The sequence below is a fragment of the Apostichopus japonicus genome, chromosome 23, assembly GCF_037975245.1.
Source record: "Apostichopus japonicus isolate 1M-3 chromosome 23, ASM3797524v1, whole genome shotgun sequence".
NCBI lineage: Eukaryota > Metazoa > Echinodermata > Holothuroidea > Aspidochirotida > Stichopodidae > Apostichopus > Apostichopus japonicus.
The window spans coordinates 9651326-9677613 of record NC_092583.1 but is presented as its reverse complement, the minus strand read 5'-3'; the positions used below and the strand labels follow the sequence as shown (position 1 = coordinate 9677613).

The following is a 26288-nucleotide window of genomic DNA, read 5'->3' as shown; positions in this document are numbered from 1 at the left end:
CTTACTCAATTCTTGGACAAATTTAACTCACTTGTTCTACATTAGTCAGAGAGATACAGTATGTTTTGGAATTTTGAGCAAATTGTATGGCAAGGAATCACAAAACTATAACTGGCTCTCTGGGTAGTAAAGTGTGTTAGGTCACCGCATGTTATTATTACTTGGCTTGGTATGACTGGTGTGGTAATATTGCGCCAAGTCACAATGATCTTTATTATATCCCTGAAGGCTTGTAATTGTTATCTCTCTTCAAGGAATAAGAAGGCCAGGTTCATGGTGGTAATAAATAACACAATGTTCATAATTTGATATTTTTTATAACTGAATGCTCAGCAATGAGCTTTTATATATATATATATATATATATATATATATATATATATATATATATATATATATATATATATATATATACATGAATCCTTTTTCATACCTATACATACATAAACATATATATGTCTCTGTCATTCATAGCTGTACGATTTGGCAGGATGTCCAAGAGAGAAAAAGAAAAGCTTAATGCAGTGATGTTGCAAATTGCCAGCCACTCTGCGACGACACCACGAGGCAACGACCAATCCACCGAAGACAAAAAGTCTCCAAACTGTGAAGACAGGTGCGACGAGAAGAAGACGCCAACCAATGGCCTGCCGTCCCCCAAAGTGTCTCCTTCGGAAGAATTCACCAAGAACGTTTCAAACGAAGTAGATTCAAGTTGTTCACCGAGGAGTGCACAGCCGTCTGTGTCTCACGCTTCAGTCGACGTGAGACAAGATCTAGGAGTGACAGGGGTCATGGCAGACAACGTCACAACTACGTCCAGATATTCACCTCCCCACGTTAACAAAACATCCTTGATACGTAACGGAAACCTCCCGCAACTTTCCCCAGTCTCGACGATGACGACAACCATACTCCCCTCGATTACATCGGCCAGTGTGAATCATAGAGTATCGACCAATCACCTTCCTCCGAACGGTGTAGGTATGAACAGATACCCTCCATACGGTAACAAACAATGCATGATGTCCGGCGTCACTGGGGGAGACAATCAAGCAGTACAACAAATGTCCGGCCACCCCATTCCGGTTTTGTCTGGAAAGAATTCAATGAAGAGCAGTCTCTCCCCAGTCCATACAAGGTCTAATTGTTACAACCAAAGAAGTCAAGTGAATGAGATGCCACCGACGTTTGCCACCAATAACGGTCATCATACTAGGAACAGCAATCACGATCCTGCGAGCAATGGTCACCCAGGAACATCACAGAGGGCGCTAGAGCACTTACTTTCTCAGCAGAGTGTGTTAGGCCATTCGCAGAATTACAAGGCCAACTTTATGTTGCACAACGGCTCGAGTTACGACATGAACGGTAGTGTCACGCACGCCGACAGAAAGCCACCTATGACCTCCGTTTCCCTAGCAACACTCTTTGAATATCAAATGAGACAAGCTATTGTAGAGAGTAATACACCACCCTCCAATGGACAACAAAAGTTTCATCACATGCCTGCAAACTGCATCCCAAAATCAGAGCCTACAAATGGCTATGACAAAAATAGTTTCCCCTTAAAGGGTCCAGGGAAGAGAAGCCATTCTCCAGCGAATGTAGAACTCTCACGACAGAAATTTTGTAAACTTGATAAAGAAGTTCCCACGACGACTAATTGTATGGGTTCAGAACAATGCAGCGGATACTTTAACGGTCTGAACCAACCCAAATCTGAAATATTGACTTGCAATAGTAATATGCCAGCGTGCGACGGCCACGATTCTACTTACACCGGCCAGGACCCTCGGTTGGACGGTGCAATCGATCAGTCGGTGAACGGCGTGATAACAGCGTCCAGGCATTTATCCTCCGCAAATTCGGAACCGTTGTGGAAACCGAGCATCGACGGTAAACCGAGTTCGATCGAAGACAGCAAAAGTTTTCTGCAAGATCCGTTCAACGGAAGACATCGACCGCCGAGCTTATCGGAGAGCGACAAAAAGTTAATCTCGCCCGTCAACTCCAAGGAACTCTTGCAACGGATCGAGATGGTGGATTCGTTGACGAAGGTGTACTGTTTAGAGATGGATTCGCAGAGACGATGCTTGGAGGGGATACTTCATGTGATTATCAGACAGCACACATCAGGAGAAAATGTGAAAGTGAGTTTTATACCTCCAGTCATTCAAAGAAATATGCTCATTTTGGAAGGGGTGTGGGGGTGGGGGTAGGGGGTGATTTTGACCATACCAAAATGAACAAGGCATGATATGTATTCACCAATTCAAGAAATGGCATTAAAACACAAGACAAGAGCCAAATGTTCCATGATTTTCATCCTTGACATATTAGGTTTTAGGTCAAACTTCATTCGTACAAACAACCATGTTGTATTTGTGTGTGCATATCATAAATATTAATTAGTGAACCCTACAATTCTTAATCAGATATCTCTGAAATAGTATGTCTAATTAGCTTTAGACCTATGTACTTGGATAATACAATGTAAGTATTGTACAGTATATAGATCCAGTACATACTTTATGAGATGATAAAATTTGACCTCATTTAATTTATTTTTGATACCCTAGAAATATAACCACACGAACAGTGGAAGTAACGGTCAAACACCTCACCGAGAAGAACTATCCCCGGAAGAATTCTCTGGCAGGTTTGCTCCTGCCATCAGTAAAATTGTGTCATTTGCGAAAAGTATTCTGGGATTTGAAACAATCAGGCAGACAGACCAGGTGAGCAACTAATTAAAAATACCAATTGTCTCTGCATTAATTAAGAGACAACCGATTTATTTTCACTTTTCCATATTTATGTACCAATATAGTTTTTCTAAACAAAATAAATGAGTGTGAAAAAAAAACGCTCGTAAATTCCATGAAGACATGAGTTGTACTCATTTTTGCTGTCACTGTCAGAATACAGTTTTGACTTCAAATTTGTAGAATTAATTCTTGGAAATGTCAAGGATTAAATCAAATGTCATGAAATGACGAGCTTTTAGATTTAAAGGGTTGTCCTGGTAACACACAATGCGAAGACATGAGTTGTATTCATTTTTGCTGTCACTGTCAGAACACAGTTTTGACTTCAAATTTGTAGAAATAATTCTTGGAAATGTCAAGGATTAAATCAAATGCCATGATGAGCTTTAAGAGTTTAAGGGTTGTCCTGGTAACACACAATGTGACACTTTATTTCCAGGAAGACTACAACATCCCACACACCGCTTGTGGAAACTTCCGTAGTGTTTATATTGTTAATGACTTTGTAGGTAAACCTGCTGCTCTTGTTTGTTTGGGATAATTCCGTCACGACTACAGGAAATATCATGTGTGTGATCAGCTGGGTATATATATATATACATATATACATATATATATACACATATATATATATATACACATATATACATATATATATATTTAATACATCTATATATATATATATATATATATATATATATATATATATATATATATATATATATACATACATACATACATACATACATATATATATATATATTCATTGCCTTTGCCGTTTACCTCAATTTCATTAACAAAAAGTCTGTGTAAAGTATCTCTTTCGAGATCCGGCTTTAGGAATCACAAATGATTTTGAGTTGGTTAGCATCATGTTTGATCTCTAGAGTAAGTCAAAATATGTGACCAAACACAGAACTAGTATTGTTCGATACAGGTGACAAATGCCTATACACTGGAATTACGACCTACCTTACCGGTTTCGAACCTCTGGACAAACAATCAGCGTCCATAGCCTAGTGGTTAGGGTGTCGGCGTATAAAGCGGGAGGCCCGGGTTCGAATCCCGGTGGAGGCTGGAAGTTTTTTCACTGTTCTTGATTTTCCAACTCATTATGATTTTTATATATATTTTATATATAGTGACTATATTATATATAGTGACTTTATATTATATATAGTGAATATATATTATATATAGTGACTATATATTATATATAGTGACTAAAGTCACTTTACTTTTGACATGAAGTGACTTGAGTCTTACCTCGTTACAAATCTGTTTTAGATGCCAATAAGTGATGTACGTCGTTCATTTTTCATTTCACAAATTTGTCTTGCTTACCGGATTACTCCTACCTTCTATTCCCATCATGCTTTGCAGTTGACTTTGCTGAAGGCTGGCTGCTTTGAGGTACTTCTCCTGCAGATGTGCGAACTTCTTGACGGCGCTCAGGGAAGAATCAAGTTTTCGTGGGGGGAGAGCTTCACAAAAGAAGAATTACAAGATACTGGTAAATAAAACAATTAAATGCAATCAAGCTGCAATCATTATTTCAAAAGAGGCTTCTATCCTATAGGACAAAATGTTAAGTTCTAAGGGGTATAAAATTAAAATAAAACTGTTAGCAAACTGCTTATCCACTAGAGAGCATGTGTAATAGAGAGCCTGTGCAATAGAATGTGTAAAAGTAAAGTTGGCCTGACATTCGATCCTAGCAGGATCTATAATGGGGGTATAAAATTAGGCAATTCAAAATAGTTTGGTAAAGTAAAAAATATTCTAACAAATTTGATTAATTTGCAGCTAAAATTTTGATAAGAGCTTCATTTTCAAATGGTGCCCGCTTTTCGATTTGTCAATATGGTCTTTTATCTTTACAACCCCATCAGTTTTTCATACTACAAAGTTTACTTGATTTGGACGACCACGTTCCTTTACGTCAGTGGTTCCCAAACTTTTCAAGGCGGGGACCCCATTTCATGTAGCGCCATCCGAGCGCGACCCCAAGTTTGTGTCTCCAGAATAATGAAGTTGTGCAGGCCCACATGTACCTGTAGTACAGTACTGTAGTTGTATGTGAAAACAATATAGTGAATATACAGAAGAAGGGTGGCCAGCGACAATTGAGCAAAAAACGCCAGATTCACTCAGGAAAAACGCTAGAATGGCCGCTAATAAAACCCTAAATATGAGTTTTCAGGGTGAATTGTGTAGGATTTTGACTGCGAACGTTCAAATTCGGGTAAATTTTGGGTACCCTCAGATTTTTTTTATATATTTTGAAACAAGCCTGCGACCCCACAAGAATTGCTTCGCGACCCCAGTTGGGGTCGCGACCCCAGGTTTGGGAAACCATGCTTTACATGTATTAAATGTTTTCCTTTCAGAAATTGGCGGCTTCATCGAAACAATGTTTGAAGTATCCGAGTTGATGGAGTCTTTAAAGCTCTCATTAACAGAAAAGGCACTCATGCAGGCATCAGTCATTGTAGCAGCAGGTAAGAAAGTTTAATAGGTCAAAGGTTACTAAGTCAAATATCGGCTGGCCATACAAGCGTTGGAAATAACATCCCCTACCAGACACATCTACTAGCGTAAAATATCTTGTTGCTCTTTTATTACTGGTCGAGGAGGAGGGAGGGGGGGGGAGGGAGGGGCGGTGTAGAAAATATAGATCTAATGTACGCTTAATTTCAAAACGAATGGTGTACACTAAGTTAGCTGAGACCCGCCAATATTTTGTAGCAGTCATGGGGGCTAGGTTTAAATAGCTAGCCTACAATGCATCATACAAGGATCGGATCCAAACACATGTTATCGACATTAAATGATGGCAAGTGATAATAAGATTACAGATTTTGTTGTCCAAGAAGACGAGTATTTCTTGCGAAGTATGTTTGTTTCGTTCACAAGGAATATTGCCCCAAGTCAATAATATAACCTTAGCAACTTTAAAGTAACTAGGCTCCCGTTACTGTGATAGGCTCCCGTTACTGTGATAGGCTCCCGTTACTGTGATAGGCTCCCGTTACTGTGATAGGCTCCCGTTACTGTGATAGGCTCCCGTTACTGTGATAGGCTCCCGTTACTGTGATAGGCTCCTGTTACTGTGATAGGCTCCCGTTACTGTGATAGTCTCCCAATAGGAACCTGGTCCAGTAACTCTCAAGATTGGCAAATTCTGCAAGTACATGTCAGCCTCCTTGAAAAAATGCAATTAACTGGCTCACTTTTGCTATCGGGTGGTGTTGCGTTTCAATCATCGTTGACTTATCTTCCCCCGCCGCCATCCACACTTGTGGTGACGGTCAATGATAAACATTGTGGTAGTAGTTAAGCTCCTGCACATGTGTATGCAATGAATGCCACTCAAGCAAGATCAAGTGGGATTATACAGTTTCAGTCTTGTGGTTTGGTTTCATTAGTTAGAAAAAGTACTTACCTGACTGGGTAATAGATTTGGCCTGGGCTAAAAGAAAATAATCAAGCAGACAACTACAGATAACATAAGAGACTGGACAGGAAATCTATTGGGAAAGAGATACCTCATACTATTACCATACATGTGAAAGTAGATGTTCCTCTGTTTACAGCTATTTGAATGCAGTTCTCAAGTCACAAAACGAACAATGTGTTTTTTTTTTTTCAAAATGTAATTCACAAATATGAATGCAAGAATGGTCTCCATCCAGAAAAAAAAAGAGAAAAAAAAATAGTACAAAGCCCTAGTGAAAACTATGAGTCACAATTGATAAAGTCATTTAGCCTTTGAAGAAGATCCTGCTAGGATCGAAACATCAGGCCAACTTACTTTTACACAAGTGATAAAGTAGACAGCTATTTATATATATAACCATGTACCTCTCTTCAATTCAACTGGTTTTGCTTACAGCGATTGTTACAAATGTGAGAAATACGATATAAAACGTTTCTATACCAATCGATATTTCTCTCTTTCGCTTAGATCGAAGAGGTCTGCAAGATTCTGAAGCAGTGCGGGAGTTACAGTCCGGCTTGACCAGCCTCCTGGAGAGGTTCCTCTATCTGACCCACCTACCGGACGCCCTCGTCTTCCACAGATGCCTTCAAATCGTTCTAGATTTACGCAACTTAAATCAGAAGTATGCGGAGAAACTACTATCAGGCTGAGACTAAGCCAGCTCCTGGATAGGCCAGGTGATTGGAGGGATTTCCAGATAGTCTTTTGGGAAATAGCAAGCTGTTCTTTAAAGGGTGTGAAGACTCGCGCAAAAAGAAACGTCTAATGCCGGTCATCTGACCTAGTTTCGAATGAGGTGTAACAGAAGTGTTAGACACCACCATCGATCCCAGAAAATACACACAGCTTGCTACCGCCAGTAATTAGACACTAGTGTTCAGTCAGTACATACAGCTGCGGTCAATACCCACAGCACAGTGTATGGATACAGCGATGGACATCTCAGGTCCAGCTAAAGATAACAAGTATCACGTTTCATTACTGTCTGCATTTTTTAGCGACACGAACAAAACGTCACCTGCAAGCAACAGAAAGTTAACTTTTTCACATGGCCGCACGCGGTTTAGGGCGAGTCTTCAATGCCTTTAATTGCTGCTGACCCCAAGTGATCTATGATATAAGACCTCCGATTCAAAACTCTCGACCTGTGCATCGTCGTGGTTGCCAAAAGAGAAAGATTGCAATAGATGACAAGATGGGCTGAACTATTGAGATTTGTCATATATCATTTAATATCTAACATTATCGATTAATCTTCATCTCTGTTTTATTCAAAGTTTAATAAAAAAGATGATAAATATTTACCTGCATGATTGACTTGAAATGGTAGATTATGCAAGGAATTTGTCATTAATATGAAATTATTGAGTTTTCTTGATATCCAAGCTAAAGAAATTGCTGCCATTAATTGGTTCGAAGGAACAGCATAGTGTGGTTTTACAAATAATTCTCGTCTTTAAAGTTTTTTCTAAGTAAATCATGTAGAGAAAAAAAGCCACTCGCAAATTTGGAAAGGAAATCACTTCTCAGCTTAACTTGCCAAGTTACAACGAATGTTGCTGGATCATAAATTTTAAGGTTTATAGTCCCCCCACCCCACCCCCCCCCTCACACGACTTTACAACTTAAGCCCTGGTCATTGGTAAACTTGTCACACCCACACACCAAAATGTGAAAAATTCAAACAACCCCTCATGGGGCTGTATATTGCACCACATCTACGTGTCCCCGGGGGACTTCCCATAGGGACTCAAACATCAGCGACAAACAAAGGGTTGGATAGCTTAGTCAGTTGAATGCAAGACCTGAGCTTATTGGTTCGAATGCTTTCTTTGCTTGTTCAAAAATCTCACCAAAATCTAGAGAATTTTAGTAGGTGGATTGACAATGTGAGGAATTTCTCAATCAAATGATAAAAATTTTGTAAAATCTGTAAAGATCATTTCACAATTAGCTGTTTCTGGATTTCAAGTCGCAGGTTTACTATGTGAAATCAAGGGTGAGACCAACAGGTAACCTGTACCAAATATACATCCACGGTTATAAGGTTGACATAATAACATTTAATTGACAAAAATATGAGAAAAATCAGTGTTTAGGGTAATATTCAGATGTCATTTGTTTTCTCTCAAAATGTCATATGTCATGAGCACGAGCGCTTTGATGTTTGTTTGGGGGTGGAGGAGGGCGGGGTTACTAGGTCTTATACGCACAAATAGAAACTACTCTTTAATATATTTTTGCAGCTGTTAGGGTATAACCTCAATTTGATCTGTTTAGTGCAAGATTAATATTGGGGAGGATTGGGATGGGGGCAGGGGGGGTCCTGACTCAAGACTTCATGGAAGATATTAGCCTCAAAGTCTTCAGGACCACCGATATAGAAGACTCTTCTGCATTTAAGTAGTAAGCAGCATTTAACTAACAACCAGTTTTGTCCACAGAGACAAACCCACCACCAGTTGCAGCACTTTCTAAAGCTGTCCTGTGACAACAGTGTAAGAAATATAAACCCACTGGAAGAAACAAGCACCTGTCAATGGGTGACACCAAGGAAAGAAAAATCAATTGAATTTATAGTTTGTAGAAAAAAAAAAACATACAAAGAATATAGAAACTATAGTACGAAAATCGTCTGTCATCGTACTTAACTTGTGCTGCTTGTGATAACAATATTTCAAAGAAAAACAAAACAGGAAGATCTATTGAAACTGAAAGCAATTTTATTTTAATGGGTTAATGGGTACCATGCAGTGATAGAATTTGTTTTTCTTTCAATATATGTTTTTGTTGAATTTCCGAACGATTGATCTGATCTTTTTTTTTTTTTTTTTAATTTTGGGGTTTGCGGATTGGTCACATATGTTACCAATTTACAGTTAATTAATTCTCTATTCATAAAATGCTCTCTCTTTGTGCTTCACATAATATTATTATTATGATTTTGAAGATTGGTGTTAACTGACAAAGTTTTCGACCAGAAATGTCGTCTTAAATCTACAGACTTAAGACGACTTTAGCCACAATTCTTTGCCGTCAACTTTGTTACCTGTGCCATTTTAAATATGCCGTTTTTAATGATTCATTAGACTTTATTGCAGCAATAATTTTGATTAAAAGATAGGTTTTGGAATTCTGTTCAATACCTACCATCTAATATCTTAGTATGGGAAAAGGAAAAAAAAAAAACCAGAAATATTCGCATGCAATTTTATTGGTCTTGGTGTCACATGCAACATTAAACTTGAGTACATCAGAATAACAAGTCTTACGGAAGAACTTTTGTTGTTAAGATGATAAAAAGTTGTGAAATATATACATTATATAAACATGTATTGTCCTGTTATTGTATTATATTTGTCATCAGCTGGTCGTAAACAAAAGGTCTTTGCTTTGGGCTTTCCTAGTAAATGATAAAATCCATTTCTGGATTCTACCAACACCCCGAAAATGAAAAAAAATGATGAAATATGTTTTCTATATCAATCGAGTGTAGTGTAATAGATCACTGACATTCCCCTCCCCCCCCCACTTTGTCTAATTATCCTGTATGGATGACGTCTAATTGATAATCCACAAGAACAACTAGCGGTAAATTGTTAGTATTACATTCTAATATGAGACTATCGCAGATGTCTACTTTTAAAATAACATCGTCTTTGCCAATATTTTGACAGTAATAGTTTGAAACCAAATAGAGAAGGCTGCCAAACGAATAGGGAGTTCATCCAATGGTCTGATATCTTCATATCTCTCCTTTTGAAATCGACCATCGCGAGCAGGTCTTTCCACAGCAGCAAAATAGTTCCCTGATGAAATGGGGATAAACAATTCCATTTAGTAGGACAAATGCCTTGAGTAGTGAGAAGTTTTCACATGGCAACAACACCTCAGGCTAGGCCCAGTACTGTAGTAATGGCTCTTACTTTTCTACCAGTCAAAGGTGCGACATTCCTTCCACTAAGGAGTACTAATGGTTGTCAAGGTAACTCTCCTTGGTTGATTAGAAGCTGAAGAAAGATGCAATTGAAGAAAAACGTAAAATGTTTGTTAAATCCTTACCAGAAAAAAAAGCCAATTTAAATACTTTGCAAACAGATCGCGGAAGAACTAAAAAAAAGTGGTTATCTTTTTCAAGCAATTGCTAGGCAATTCCTTCAACCAGGAAAAATTGAACTTTTTAAAACTGACAACCAATTCAGATGAAATAAAATAATACCTTGTTTTGTTGCAGCAGAGGGGGGCTTCTGAACGTTAGAATGAAGAACCACAGGTGTTCTGAAACAAAATAAGACATCTAATTATGTGACCAGCAATAAAATACTGCCAGTAATTGTGGAATTGAAGATCAGGCTTAACGGAGACAAAGCCATCCCTCATTATCAATGTTTAAGATGACTGTCATGAATAACCTCCCCCGATTTATATTTAGACTTGACCAAGTCTAAATATGACAACATCGAGCCACATGCGCTTTGGGGGAGGGGGAGGGGGGGAAGGGAGGTTCTTCTTTATTATTAATATGCTTATTTTCTGTAATGGAGATAGGTTTTGTAAATGCTGATTGCTAAAATATAGAACTTCTTGACATGACCTAATGATGGTATTGGTTTCAGTCTCAGCACTGTTAACAATCTAACCTTGAAGCAAAGAGAAAGTCAACAGTTTCATATCCTAACGGCGCTATGACATCACAGATTTACAAAACGACAGCTCCCAGTCGTGACTTTTTAACTAGGATATCTCCCAAAATGAACAAGATATTTCTTAGCTGTTTGGGGGGGGGGGGGTCATCTTCACAAAGATCTGTCATAATAAACCAACTCCTATGAATACAAGGAAAGAAAACTTCCAACGATCGCCAAAAAAACCCAAGACGAAATCCCAAAGGAACTTTTCCACATGAAAATCCGTGTGAGACATTTTCAATGATAGAAAGGGCAGTAACTGGGGGTGTCAGGTCATAGTTATTAATGATTATTATTTTGTTACTCTTGTTGTTTTTTTATTTTTTTACCAGGACTTTATAGGCAGGTAGAACGAGGTGCTAAGGTTGTGAGGAGACAGGTAAGCGAGGAGTGAAGTAAATCTGTCATAATGAACCAAAGATGATGGGGTGGGTTTGTGTCTCATTTTTAGCAAGAAACTTCTGTTACTTTCATAGATCTATGCCCTCGACAAGTAACATACATCATAAAATAAACCTCAATGTAAAGAATGGAATACATCTCATACAAAGAGGAAAGAAACGGCAACATTCCTTTGGCCTTGTTCTACATCTTATTAAAGATGACATATGTAACTAAGGATCTGTGGCAAAGAGCTGTTTGTAAAGACAAATACTCCTCTCTACTAAAGAAGGAAACTCTCAAGAAACCAAGTCCTCAAGGTTTCTTTAAACATTGCCTTAGGATCCTCCAAGTATAGTGTACCAATAGCACCATCAATTTAACATCTACATATAGAACATGGCCAAGGAAGCTGCAAACACTTTATGAATAACAGTGATATACGCGACTGGACGCTTACGTAAAACGAGTGAACATCATCGTCGTTTTAAACGGCTGGTCGAGGTTCATTCCTAAATTTTGTCACCTTCCGCACCAAATTATGTTCAACTATTTTACTCCCTTACTGAAGGCATGTGAAGGGTTTTCTTCAAATCAAAGATTGTTCAAAAACTTTTTCTAGCTTTGCATTGGGTTGACGACTACAACAACTTCAGACTCTGAGTATGATATGCAAATTAGGTCTAGATACAGATAAGGTATAATAAGATAAGAGAAATTCTTATGCATTTTTGAGGAAAATCAAATCTCAAAATTTTGGCAATATACAAACTGATGACTGACAAACGAGACATTGTGATAAAAAAAGTCCTTACCCTGTCACTGTTGAATTGACTGCACTACTGCTCAGCAGAGTTGTCATTATCCTTCTTGGTGCACTGCCATTAACAGAATGGATCTTGGGAGGTATTTTGTCTTTGTTTGGTGCACCCACGTTTTCCTTAGCAACCGGTACAGGTACTTCCCTTTCACTGGATATATGTGTTGTGGTGATTCGCCTAGGCGCTTTATTATCTTCACCGTTCATTTGCTCAAGATAGTCCTTTTTCAAAGCGGCTTTCAGTTTTTCCTTTGTACCTTCCTTATCTTCGCTCTTGGAACCTACTGGTTTGACAGAGATCTCCTCGGGCAAGACCCCACCTTCCTTAGGAGTGATGCAATTGGTTGGCTCTTCTTGAGGCTTTACCTCCTCCACCGGGGTTTCCTCTTGGACTTGACTCTTTGCCACAACTTTAGGCGGCTCGTAGATTTCTCCGATTTCGTTAGGTTCAAAGGATATTATCGTCACATATCCGTCGGTGGAACAAACTGCCAGCCAAGAACCGTCAGAAGACCTACGCATTTTCGCAAGAGATTACGATATTTAGTTTCTTCTTCCATTTGTGAGTAAACAAATCGAAAGCACAAGACTACAGAAATATTTAAATGTATGCATTTGGAAGGTGAAGCAAGTGAGTGAGATAAGCTTGCCCACATGCATACTGCTCAACTATCCACAATTTACCCATGCTATGACAACCAAGCTCAGTCGGGCCATGATTGGTCGGGCAATTCATGGCCGGCTTAAACTTTTGAATATTCATGAACAAATCTGATACTGTTTTCAAACTTGTAAATCTTGTAATGAGACTTAACAAGTAGCAAATTTAACTCTAATAAATTTCTCCATTTCTTATGCGGCTAGCTTTTTTTTGGCTTTCTTCTGTTTTTGCAATGTGTTAACAACATGTACATCGATATTTTACACATTTACACAAAACAAAAATTTATAAACCTCTGTGCAACATTTGTAAAAGTTCCCTAGCAACTAGTAGCACCATTTTGATAAACTATTTTGGCACGTTATACTTGCAATGCAGCCAGAAATCACTTGTGTGACCTCTAAATGAGTTCATATACTATAACATAAGACAAGTACAACAGGAAAGCTCTAGAAAGAATAACTTGGGCAAATTTCTTCATTCTTTTCACTGGACACAAACAAATACATATGAGGTGATAAAAAAATATACCGAATTGATTGTGGCCCATCTTTGCAAATTTACATCATCTTCTGACCTCACTTTTAACGACAAAAAAAATCTTTGATAGATTTGCTAGCACAGTTTAAAGTTGGGGGTTAAGTTTTAGTTGCCATGGAAATGGCAGGAAATTCCCAACAGTACAAACCACCCCATCATTGGTGTTTTGTTAACTGTCTGCAGACTAACAATAATAATGACAAAAACAAAACATGCTGAAAGCAGAGTTTTATATTGATTTTGGTGAGTTATAGTTCCATGATACCTATCAATTAGTCGAGAGAGAGTTAACACAGTTTTTCAATATATTTCATTTTCTGTTTGCATGTGATTTACAAAACTTCTATGAGATAGGTTTCTGAAATTAAGAACCAATCAGAAATTCGATGAAATTGATAAGGAACTGACAGATGACTGCGCATGTTTTAAACAAAACTCTAGGGGAAGGTGTCTTAGTTTGATCACTTTCAATACTTATGCAAATCTTATGCAAATTGCAAATATCTTATGCAAATTGCAGTTGAAGCAACAAACATCCCCATATATGGCAGGGTATATGTGCAAACTATCATTATAATGTAATTATGATAGTTTCATTCAGCTCTGACTCTCAAGACAACCCATAAAATGCAATATAAACCACTTGTTGATTCTGTGAACTCACCAACTTATATCAGAGATAGTCGTGTAGTGGATGTTAGAGACGTAAGCGAAGGGAATGCTTTGCTGGGTGTCATAGAACAAAATAGAGTCCTCGGTGGCCACAGCAAAAACCATACGATAAGGCAGACTGTTGAAAAATAAGAAAGTCGTATGTACGTTTAAATTACTGACAACAACATCACATGATTCAAGAGGGTTAGCTGAGAAGATAAGAAACAGGTCTTTTAAGGTTCTTAAAACATGAATACATTTATTTATGAGTAAACATATGGTGGAATGGAGAAAGAGTTACCGAATAGATACACAATCAGTTTTGATATTTTGAAGACCATTACAAAAACAATATAATCAGTCCAAGTTGGACTGTTTATTTACTACTTTGTAAGTTTTGAGAAATGACCATTTAAACATCTGAGAACCTTCTATTGAAACGGCTGGACTACTTAGCCTAAACACTCAGATAATTAGGTCAGTTCCTCGGATGCAATGTAAAATTCAATAGCAAACACATAAGACCTTTATGGCCTCAAATTGACATGTTTACAAATGCACTACAAAGTTGTTTTTAAATCATAAATGGTGTTAAATATCAATCAAGGGTGCTTTATCATTTCATATTCAGTCCAAAGAAAATGTTTTGGTTGACTAATTGGAACCTATAAAACGATGGATTAACATATTAAACATTTAGGCCTGCACTGAGGACTTGACTTCAATATAAATTTTTGAGCCTTTGAATGACCTCTCCAGAGACGTAGCGGATGTGAAAGTGAGAGTATCTAGGAAACGGAACAGCTATAAAAACATGACTACTATCTGTTTTTACTCTTTTCTTGGAATGTGACGTATATAGGAGAAACATCTGTTTTTAAGGTCACCCTGTCAGAAGTGAAGATTGTGTACTTAGTTCGACATCCAATAGTGTTATGTGTGGCAAAAACAACACCATCCTGTCATGTAGCGTTGTAAGAAAACGATTTGTGTAAATTCAGTTCCAAAACAAATGACTCATTGTTTGAATATGTTCAGAAAATTGCATTGTCATTGAAAACAAGGCAGCAAAGACAATGCTTTAGTTTAATCCAAATTCTTCACCTCCACCAGCTAAAATATCCTTAATTAATGTTAGTTGTATTTTATTCATGCATGTTTGCTACTGAGGCCCAATGATATATTTTTGGTTGTCCCTCGAACAACCAGGCCTTCCATTTAGGTCAATTTTGGTTGACCTAAAGAATGTAGCAAAATAAAAATGACCAATACGTTATTACTGTTGGAGAGATGTGAAGGTTTGGTGAGTAGAACACCAGCTTTCGGGATGAAACCCAACTTATCATTTTACCTATTTTGAGGGTATTTAGTAACAATGCAATCAGAATTTGATGTCAACAAACTACGTCACCTCGGTACGACCATTACAAATTTGTCCTGTAGGGATTCAGAAGATATTCAGTGCGACCTTAACCCAGCAGGATAAAAAGAATATCCATTTGTGGCCAGGAATTATATTTCAAGCAGACTTAAATTTAAGAAACATCTTTGCATAATTAATTAAACCCAGGAAAGATCAAATTGACCACAATATTTTATTCAACATTCTGAAAGGATGTTTAAGCTGCTGTTAGAAAAATTTCAATTTAACTAACCAAATATGAAACAACTAATATTATTAACTGTAGTACAGAACAAAAACACAGTTTAAATTGGCATAATTTATTTGAATGAATGGATGAATTAATTAATTTCTTAATTAAGTAATTTATTAATGAACCATACTGTGGAGTAATATCTCCATGAAAATAATCTGGTAATACCAGATAAAATCGGGCCGGATTGTGTGGGCAAATCTGGTTCTGGCCAGATCCAAAAATTTGGATCCGGTGAGTCCCAAGTATTTCCTAAAGCTGCTTCAGGCATTTTTAAGTAATAATTGCAAACTTTTAGCAAATATTGTGACACTCATATTTACTTCTGAAATCCAAAATCCTCACATGATTCATAAGTAATGAAATAAAAAAATATAAAAAAATCTGAATATTTTAGTTTAACTTACTCAAAAAGATTTGGTTCGGTCTCCTCTTCTGTTGGTTTTCCCGGAGTTTGTGCCGCCACCTTCTCCTCCTCTTCTTTCCCAACCTCTTCTTTCCCAACCTCTTCTTTCCCAACATCTGTCTTCTCTGACGGTTCCGATGTATCCATTTCTTCAGATTCTTAGAGAAAAAACCAAAGTGAGATGAATGAATGAATCCAGAAGACGAAAGAAGAATTTTGCAAGCTATCATGAACAAGATCTAGTTGGGTCAAACTAAAATTTCCCATCCAACATGGTCAAAACGTGATGCAGTGGTTGGTTTAAAGGATGGAGTCGGGTACAAAGTTTATTTCAATTTGTTGTAAACTGTTAACAAACACCGCTATCACTCCAGGGTTGTATCTCTAGACGAATAACTGTTATGAAATGACCCCCTCCACACAACAATTAAAGTGGCTGAGCTACTTAGTCTAACAGACAGAACATTATGTCATTTCATCAGATGCAACAGAAAATTCAATAGGGAAAATGAGCAAAATTTGATTCTTTTGGGATTTTTTTATTGTCAGTTGACATGTTTACATTGTGTGACAAATTTTTCCAAGGACAATAGTGTCAGATGTCAGCCAAGGGTGCTTCTGTTGTTTACATGAAATTAAGGGAACATTGTCGAGTTATTCATTTAGATGAACCATTAAAATTTCAGCCTGCACGGAACAACGTATCTCATGTTAGCCTTACAGGGGCATTTCAGAGAATTAGCATATTATCAAGATGTCTAACTTGCAAAACAACATTTTTTCCTCTTTCTTGGACTACAACATTTCGAGACTAAAATTCTTGGTCATTCTTGGCCTAAGGTCGTCCTTTTGAGGAGAGGCACATGGTAACAAACATTTCAATCTCCAGTAAGGGTTTACTAACCTGATTCTTGAGGGGAAGATTTCCGTAGTTTGAAGAGAATCGGACAACATCTTACTGCTGCTGTTGCCTTTGATGGGCCCGGTAAATGAAGAATAGGTCTGTGGAATTGTAAAAATTAAAAAAACAGATTATGCAAGTTATATGAAAAAAGAATTGAATTTTGACCAACAGATTTACGGTATTGACAATCAATATACTTTAGGACTTCATATACAGTAGTAGTTATGGGAGGTGTATGATTCCCCTTGTGCCTCCCTGGCCCCCACCACCCATCCCCCCCACCAGAAGGAAAGTGGGTTAAAAGGAAAATTCAAAGTGCACAGCTCTTGACTAAAAGATTATCTTTGTTTCTCTGCCCCCTAGTCCCCTCACCCTAATCCCCTCACCCTAATCCCCTCATCCTAATCCCCTCACACTAATCCCCTCACCCTGATCCCATCAACTATGCCATGGAAGGTTCATCTTGCCAGTGGTTGAGAGGAACTTAAACTGAGTTTTAGTGTCTTGATTCCTGTGAAATGTCATTTGCAGATGACAAAATATGAAATATTAAAATTAAAAAAAGTTCTTGTCCAGGGAATAAAGTTTGAGAAGATAATAAAACCTGAGTATTACCCCAAGAAGATTTGACCAAATTTTGCTGTTTGAAACAGAATGTTGCCAAAAATGCAAAAATGAATTCCTGGTCATCATTGCATCTGGCAACATTTAAATTTACCACAATGCAATTTACCAACCTTTAAAATTCTAGATTCCCAAAACAAATCTGCTTTTACACAATTAAGTCATTTTTGTATAGCACAATCAACCAGTAGCTCTTTGAAAACACAGCAAAGAAAACATCACAAGAATAATTCAGCTATATGACAAACTCACTTCGAGTACGAAAGCCGTGAAAATACAAAAGTGGTGTTGGCGACAGAGTCTCCAGTTTCTATGCAACCAGAGGGAACGATCAACAGCTGTCCATCGGGCGTGTACGTCAGACGACGGAAAAATGACTTCATAGAATCATCGTGGAACATTCTAATTTGCTTTTTCTGAGTCTATAACGAAAGAGGGAGAAAGTGTCATAAAATGGGTGCTAGATGATATAAACATACAGCCTTGTCTCTTAACCTGAGGATCTATAGATCTCTAGGTCTGTGAAAAGATTTAGCAGTGCATGGGATAGGGTCCACAGAAAAAATTTGGGGACCATAAAAGTCAGAAGAAAGTCAGAAGAAGCCTGACAGCATCATCAAGGGCAAAAATAAACAGAGGTATTTCTGACTTCAGCCCCAACTATAGAATAGAAACATCCCCCCCCCCATCCGCAAACATTTCTTCCTTGCATCTAGGGGGGGGGCATGGATGAACAACAGATTGCAAACATAATGTCTGCTGTTTCTTTATACCCTAGGAGAAGGAAGAATAAAAAACTGACTGTGAGATGTCAATAAAATGACAGAAAACAGAAGGGAATTAATTCGAATATATGACATTTCAATCCAAGCAGGTTCTTCCTTTAAGAGGAATGTTAATACCCTTGTAAACAGACTAATCAATACCCTTGTACAGGAACTGTCCATGGAAGCAACAGTATGATGATACGGACCATAAAGAAATTCATTGAAAGACGGATGTGTTCAAATTTAGTTTTGTTTAGGAAGCTAACAGAAGCTCATTTGAAACTCTATCCATTTGTTGATCTAGTATGGCCAGTATTTTCAACATTTTGAACAATCCCTTTCTGTTTATGTGAACTTTATTAGCATAATTTAAAGCATAGTGAAGATATACTGTGGATGGTTAGTTTAGTTTAGTAATTCCACAATGTTAGACAGCCAACAGAAGCTCGCTTGAACCCTATCCATATGATGAACTTGGATGAACACTTATTGGAATCAAAGTTTAATTTTAAGGCAAAATAAAGCATGGGATTTATTCCAAAGTTGCAAGAGAAATGCTCACAATGTGTAGTACATCTTGAAACCTTTTTGGCCATTCTAGCAATACTGGTGTTAATGTATTGTCCTGTTATGATTATGAGATGATTAGTTAGATGTTGACTACATACCTCGCCATTGTTATCATTAACCTTTAAAGTAAATCTGGAAACATTGTAAACACAGCGGAAGTTCTGCAGGCTATACACCCTCATTGATCTGGAAAATAAGCAAATGTAGTCAAATGCACTTTGTTATTGGGATCCTTTCATAACAGAAAACAAAACGAAGAAATTGTTCGTATCACCATGGTGATGAAAAGTCTAAAGAATAAATATGTCTGTCAAAAGTCAAAACATGATCAGTAAGTCAGTTTCCACAGTGTGAAGATATTAAAAAACAGTGTGAAAAAAAAGCTATTCACACCAAAGTGTATCACTTTGGTGTGAATAGCTTTTTTTGTTCTCCCCTATGGTTTATATAGAAACAAGATGTATTGAAGTTGGGTAAATGTGGCAAAGAAGGTATTATGAAACAAATCCTAGATACTGTCATAGATTCATAGAAACTTGACAACCTTGCTGGAACAGAGGGTACTGTGGTGTGGGTAGCCGTTGAAGCATGTTGGACGGGAGAGAAAGGAGGGAGATACTGGGATCAATTGCATTCATTTTGTAATATGACAAATTGGGATACTCAAAATTTCAAAGGAACAGGCTCTCATATTTGATCCTAATGTGCTTGATCTGTTTACCAATCTCTGAATCGAAGTGACACGAACATGATATGTGAACCAGCATACAGCAACACTGGGTGATTGACTCAAGGTTTCACTAGTGTAGTTTTACCAAAAGAAAACACAAGTCAAGTTGAATGAAACCGTTATTTTGACTTAATATTCATAGCCTTGACAAATTCTTCATACGCTTTCGATTTTTCTTATGTAATGGCACAAGTTGAGCAAGATCATCTTTCAACCAATTTTTTGTAAAAACATGGAGCAAACTTCTATTTTGATTTATTTATCTCCTCCATTTAAAGTTATTTCCTTTCTACATGAACATAATTCGACAGTGGTGACTCATATTAGCTAACGTTATTTTATTCATATGGAAAACATTGTACATTTCATGTTTACCACCTATAAATAGCCTTGCAAAAATTCTCTTGCATTCTGCCACATTTTCATCGCTTAAATCAGAATAACTTCCAAGCCTGCCCAAAATATACAACTTTCCTTCAAACAGTACATGAAACTTCAATAAGCTATGATTCCCTGTCGTCTGCAAAACGAAACATGCCTTCGTTCAGTAGAAATGGTTCCCATGGTAACAACAGAACTCCTACCTGTCACAACTGATTGTTGCACAGAAATGATTTAAAGGATCCCAGGCGACTCCTTGAACAAAGCTTCTATGATCCTTGAACAGGTGAACTTTATCTCCTGTCGAGGAGAGATCAAAACGTAAAGATTGTCTTTACCATTGAATAATAATGATAATAGTAATCATAAATTATATTTATATAGCGCTTAGTACAGCGTTTCAAAGCGCTTTACAAAGTAGGAAAGAGACAAAGGCAACCAAGGAAAAAGAGAAACTAGGAATCAAACAGAAATGTTTTAAGTTTTCTCTTGGAATACAAAGGGAGGGAGAGTCACAAACGTGAAATGGGAGTTCGTTCCAAAGAGAAGGCGCAGTGACATAGTCGATCGCCATAACGAGTGCGGGAACGTGGACCAGGAGTAATTGCAAATGCGCATGATAAGAAGAGCGAAGCATAACTGTAGGAATTGAAGCGTATATTTCTGTAAAAAAAAATGGATTTCTTTCTTAAAAAGAAACTTCATAAAGGATGAAATAACCCTGTAAGTATTGTTGGCTTATTCATCTTGAAACCTATACCAAGTAAGTCTCACACATGTGATTATGAATTAACTTATTTTTGAAGTGAATAATAAAACAAAAAAAACAAAAAATCATGTAAAATTATGTTACATTACTATTTGTTAATGAGGTTGATCACCTTCTACACAATGCTTGGAATAAATAATATTTCAGTGAAATAGTAAAATGCCTTTGTGTATTGTATTGAACGTCTGAGTAGAAAAGTGTTTACTTTATTTTTAACCAGACTGTACCCTCAAAATTGGTTAAAACACCTTGACAAAATTCTTCCTGTCACATTATATATTTTGTAATTTCTTTAACAAGGTTTGTTTCTTTGCAAAGAATGAATATTATATTACACATTTGCAACCACAACCACTCACAGTCTGTAAACACAGTTGACCTTTATTTTAAACTTAATAAAAATCTGCTCATTTTGTGTGTCTATGTGTGCGTGCGTTGAGGTTTGGGAAAGGGCTGGGAGAGGGGGGTTGAAGAGTGGAGGAGGTTTAAGAGGAGGACATTTGGGCAAGTGCTAACGTGATTGCACGCTAGCTATCAGTACAAGTCAAAGAGGATGACAAATGGTAAGTATTTACGATGGAATTTATAACCAGTTGCAAATAAGTGACTCCGTAGTGTGGCCAAAATTCTTGACAAATGAAAAAACTGCTTTTTATACCTTTCTTAACATCCCAAATGATGGCGCTGTTGTCCACCGATCCGGTTACCATACGAGAACTGTCGGCCGACCAGGAAATGTCATAGATATCTTCAAAATGACCACTAACGAGAGGGAAGAGCAAAACTTTGATTTGATAATTAAAATTCATAAAGATAAAAATAAATTAAATAAAGCTATTATTTTTGACACCTTCTATCTGAAGTGTTCCAGATGAAACTTGTGGGAAGTTGTGGCATTTGCATTTTTCTAATTAAGCCGTTGAAGAACTACTGGAATATGGAAAACAGAATTTGGTTTTCATTTTGTTAGTGTCGATTACTACCTAAACTATTAGTTAAATATATTAAGTTTTCAGACAACAGCAAATAATGGAGGGAAAAAAAACATGCTACATGTTGTTTCCATGGTGACTCACCGAAGTGTCTTGAAAGCACTCCAGGTCTCTTTGTCATCTTCTGCTTCCTCCTCCTTGCCAAAGGATGGAACACCGGAGGTTGCATCCTGAAGACGCCAGAGGATGCACAAGCCATCTAAGCACGAGAAACGGTGACAAAGATATCAGGAGGAAATACCAACTTGAACACCACTTCCTCCCCCCCCCCTCCCACCATACCCTATGCAAGACACTTTTTAATTAAATTCAAATTTCTCATATTATGTGTGTATATATATAAATATATATATATGTATACATATATATAGTCAATTTTGATTTACTATGTATCTGTCATACCACTTGCTACACATTTATTATATATGTACACAAACATAACACAACATATCCAATTTTAAAAAACTGTTGCAGGAATCCAAATGTATATACATTGAAAAAATAGGCAATATTTTCAACATCAGAGGTTAAAGATACTATTTTAAACCGTTTGATAAAGTTAAATGCCAAGACACTTTGAAATGTACTACTAGCTAGGCCATCTCCGAAACAAAGTAATAGCCTTGCACCAAATTAAAAATGACAGAAAATGACATTTTAGTAGAATTGTTGTGGGAAGGTTATTCACAACTTACACTAATTACACTAATTGCAAAAAATTGATAAAATACCTTTTTGCATGATATTTAAAGTTTTAAGTCTTGCTATGTAGGAACTTGCATTTAGAATAAGAAACACCCTAATGATTTTACAATAACTCTTCTACAAGGATTCATAGCTTGACCCAATATGCAAATTAGCTAATATCCATATTATCAACATGTTAAGTTACATTGAATTACTCTTTTCAACAACACTGAATAGGATAACATATTAAAGTGTTTAATGTGCTAGCTGGACACCCCCACCCCCCCCCTCTCCGCATGGAATAATTAAGTATTCAGATTTTGAAGGCTGTTGCAGTTTTTAAGGCACTGAACTTTCTGATAAATTACTATAGTTCCAACTTCCTGTGTCAAATAAATATGCTATACATCATTACAGTGATATACGTGGTAATTTGACCATTCTGTTATGCAATGCAAGATATGTTATTCCCACCTCCCCCTTCCCTCACCCATAAAACGAAGGGATCCACCCACTAGCATCTCGTGCCAGTAATGGTGCCCTTTCATATTCAGCAAAGCTTTGCAAAATTATACCCTATCCTTAGCCCACAATACCATCAGCTTTTCAACCTACCATCAGCGCCAGAGGCGAGAATCTGTCCATCAGGAGAGAAACGGACGACGTTCACCGGTTTGGTATGACGGGAGAGGGTGGCTAAGAACTCGGGTGATACCTTACCATCTTTGCCCATCTTTAGAGACCAAATCTTTTGAAGGAGTAGAAGAAATGCCAAAGAAAGTTCTGATTAAACCTCGCTTGAATTTTACTTCACAAAAGGCAACATTTACTAAAATAAGCGGAAACTCATTTTAAATGATGACCAATGTATTCGAACAACAAAATAAAGAAAGGGTTATATCCTTATATCAGATTACTTACCATGGAGGAGAGACAGTTGAAACGAGGTGATATGAAAATCGCTGATCTTTCTTGATAGATCAGGATAAAACGCGACGCAAACCCAACTGTCATCAAAATAGACAGAGAAAATCTTGTTCCGTTTGGGAGTTATCTTAGTTTAATAGTGGTGTCTAGGAGCTGCCATTTTGTAAATGTGTGATCTCATCATGCTGCTAAGATATGAAACCGTTTACCTAAAGAGACTTACCCTAACATTAGCATCAGTACTTCCTGTAGCTAATCTCTTGACCTCAGATTTTCCAGGCTGTATATCCAGGCTGTACATCGGCTGACGACTGTGCCAAGATATCTCTGGGGTATCTATCTTCATTTTAGACTTCTATTTGGTAGCTAGCTTGTTATATTAAGTTTTCTTGTTTTGTTTTTTCCTTTCCTTTTATTCTTGAATAGGACCAACAGTTGGTAAAGATCTTGTACCTGAAAAGATAAATGAACACTTATGAAAACCAAAAATCCTAATTTTTACACAGTTTATCAATCATGAATTATAAGTAACTTACTATAACTAGTCAAAGAAAGTAATGTTCGTACACTGTGGGGTTCCCTTTTCCAGGGAATCACTAAATTCATACCAATATGTGTCATGTTTCTTTGTTTAGTTATATAGTTCTTTTAAGCAATCAAGTAGAACACCGTCGACGTTGAGTATTAACATGTTATATTTTATTGCGTCACATAGTCATGCTGTACAGGACAGATATAGGACGACATGTCCAAGATTACGTGTTGACAGATGGAGAGACAGGGTGAACAAGGACGAGCAGACGGCATGCTTTAACTTATATATCAATATGCAAATGCACAGCTCAATAACAAACAGGTGCAGATTCTACAATGTAGTGCATCGTTTGCACACGGACATCTTATGAATAACATTACAACATGGGATCTATAGTCAAGTCCTAAATCAACAACAGACCTGTGCTGCCCCATCGGTCCTTCTAATGCAGACTCTGAAATCACTGAGAATTCCTTTAAGAAATCTCTGACAGCCATTCTGGGAAAAGTACTTGCACATCCTTAATTCACACATGAAAATAAGAGAATAGGTTGGACTTCCAGCCAAACCACAGAAATATTTCCAAATGGCCTAGGCTACATTAGCATTGAGTCAAAGTAATTCCTTCGTATCGATGTTGATAGTTTCTTTATTAACAATATTTTAGAATCCTAAGCAAGGCCTAGGCTAGATAGGCTTACAACAATGTTAATGCTAGCATAGCCAGTGTTTTCAATGCTGTCAGCATTCTAAATGTTAGTTTCTTGGTCTTAATTAACGGCCTAGGCTACCAACAGTTATACCATTAAGTTACAGTGTACTAGCTGCCTAGTAATAGTATTATTAAGTGGGGCTAGGTCTTGGTCAATGTCTAGCTTACTTCAACTAAGTAAATCTAGCCTAGGCCTCTGCCTACATTAATACTAGTTACTTCAGCATAGGTCTAATTTGGGGGCCTGACCTACCCGTAAATTTAGCCAGCCTATGTTTAACGTTAACTTGTTTATTGTTAGTCACCAATGGCTTGACCCAACGTTAGACTAGTTCATTGATAGTCAGCTAAGGCTAGGCCTACGGACCTTGACACTGTCACCACACTATACAGAGACTAGCCATATTGGTATTAGTAACTGCAACTTAGTGTTACTTCTGTTAAACTTAGTTGAAATCATTGATAGCATCTAGCGGTGTCACTAACGTTATTACTGAGTTGACCAAAACGTTATCAACAAATGCAGCATTAGCGATGAAAGAAATGTGTTGAAGCTTCTGCCGGTCTTCCAATTAAGTTCGCTGGAAAGCTACCGTTTTCAAACCTCATAATATTAATTATGGTACATCCTTCCAACGTTAAAGTAGCGTTTCTGTTATAACAGCTGTAATGAAATTTAGTTTCGCAAGCGATTTACAATAGGTACTTTGCATAGTCAGTATACTATGTAGTGTGTGACAGAAATAACAACAAATTTCCCGCGACTTCCATCGCGCGAAATAAAAGATGGCGCTATTCAACATCGTATCGTCACTACAGTATTTTCATGACATGAACTGTGAGGTTATAGAACACGGAATTCCTGATGTATATTGAGGCTATACATGATGTCTATATAAGTAGGTCTACACACAAAGTTGTGTTAATAACTAATTATAATATTTGTGTTCTGCCAGAAAAGTGCACTTTTCTAACATTATGACAATTACGAAGAAGAAATAACCACACAGCGCTGTGACGATATCGGATAGATATATATAGAAGTCTAACTTTGTTTTGACGAAACTTTCCATTGTTTTGACGTTATGTAACATGGTTTTTGTTAGTGCAACAGCATGGATTAGAAAAAAAAAACATGCAGTAGATGAAACTTCAAAACGTCAAAGTTCCCCATAGCAAATCATAGAAGCCGTCCGTCAACGCCCGCCCCCCCCCACACCCCTCACCCTCTTATCTGTGGCAGGTGGTTTTCCTTTCTACCTAAAAACAAATTGATTCATTATGTACAGTTGCAATGCCACACACCATTGATAACAAATCTTCTTGGCACCGTCACATGTAAGACACTATTAGGAAAAACAAAACCTGTTTTCTGTTTCTGTCGTATGCATCTCACAAAGAATTAAAGATAATTAGAAGGATTTTCGAATTAATCCTAAGTCGGCTCAACAAATATATTACCCATATAACAGCCGATACTTTAAACGATAGAACGTTGATTGGTAGTTTGACTGTTCGGCGATAAACCACTCTCGAAATTTATCACTTTTAGATTAGCCAACCGTTTCTGTAACAAATAACTTATAACTTTCATAAAGACTTTTTATAACGA

The 26288-nt window shown here is 37.3% G+C and overlaps 2 protein-coding genes and 1 non-coding gene across 4 annotated transcripts in view; 2 read left to right on the top strand and 1 right to left on the bottom strand.

Moving 5' to 3' along the window:
• LOC139964603 (uncharacterized) overlaps positions 1-9606 on the top strand; it is a 41756-nt gene extending 32150 nt beyond the window's left edge. For both annotated transcript variants that reach the window (XM_071966330.1, XM_071966329.1), the window contains exons 5-9: positions 475-2153; positions 2583-2741; positions 4155-4284; positions 5162-5272; positions 6739-9606. In XM_071966330.1, coding sequence (XP_071822431.1) covers positions 475-2153; positions 2583-2741; positions 4155-4284; positions 5162-5272; positions 6739-6923 — 2264 coding nt within the window. In that variant the 3' untranslated portion in view covers positions 6924-9606. The remainder of the gene's footprint in view (positions 1-474; positions 2154-2582; positions 2742-4154; positions 4285-5161; positions 5273-6738) is intronic.
• On the top strand, positions 3777-3848 carry Trnay-aua (transfer RNA tyrosine (anticodon AUA)). Its single transcript has one exon. It is a non-coding gene; the product is annotated as a tRNA-Tyr (tRNA).
• LOC139964604 (chromatin assembly factor 1 subunit B-like) lies at positions 9472-25411 on the bottom strand. The gene is made up of 14 exons (XM_071966331.1): positions 25163-25411; positions 23653-23882; positions 23118-23250; positions 21900-22014; positions 21482-21585; positions 20258-20354; positions 19042-19129; positions 17859-18028; positions 16983-17080; positions 16080-16236; positions 14028-14153; positions 12158-12676; positions 10493-10551; positions 9472-10283 (listed from the first exon to the last, which is right to left on the bottom strand). Exons 2-14 carry the CDS (start codon positions 23773-23775, stop codon positions 10234-10236), a joined length of 1839 nt encoding a protein of 612 aa, XP_071822432.1. The 5' UTR covers positions 23776-23882; positions 25163-25411; the 3' UTR covers positions 9472-10233.
• Positions 25412-26288: the final 877 nt, after the last annotated feature.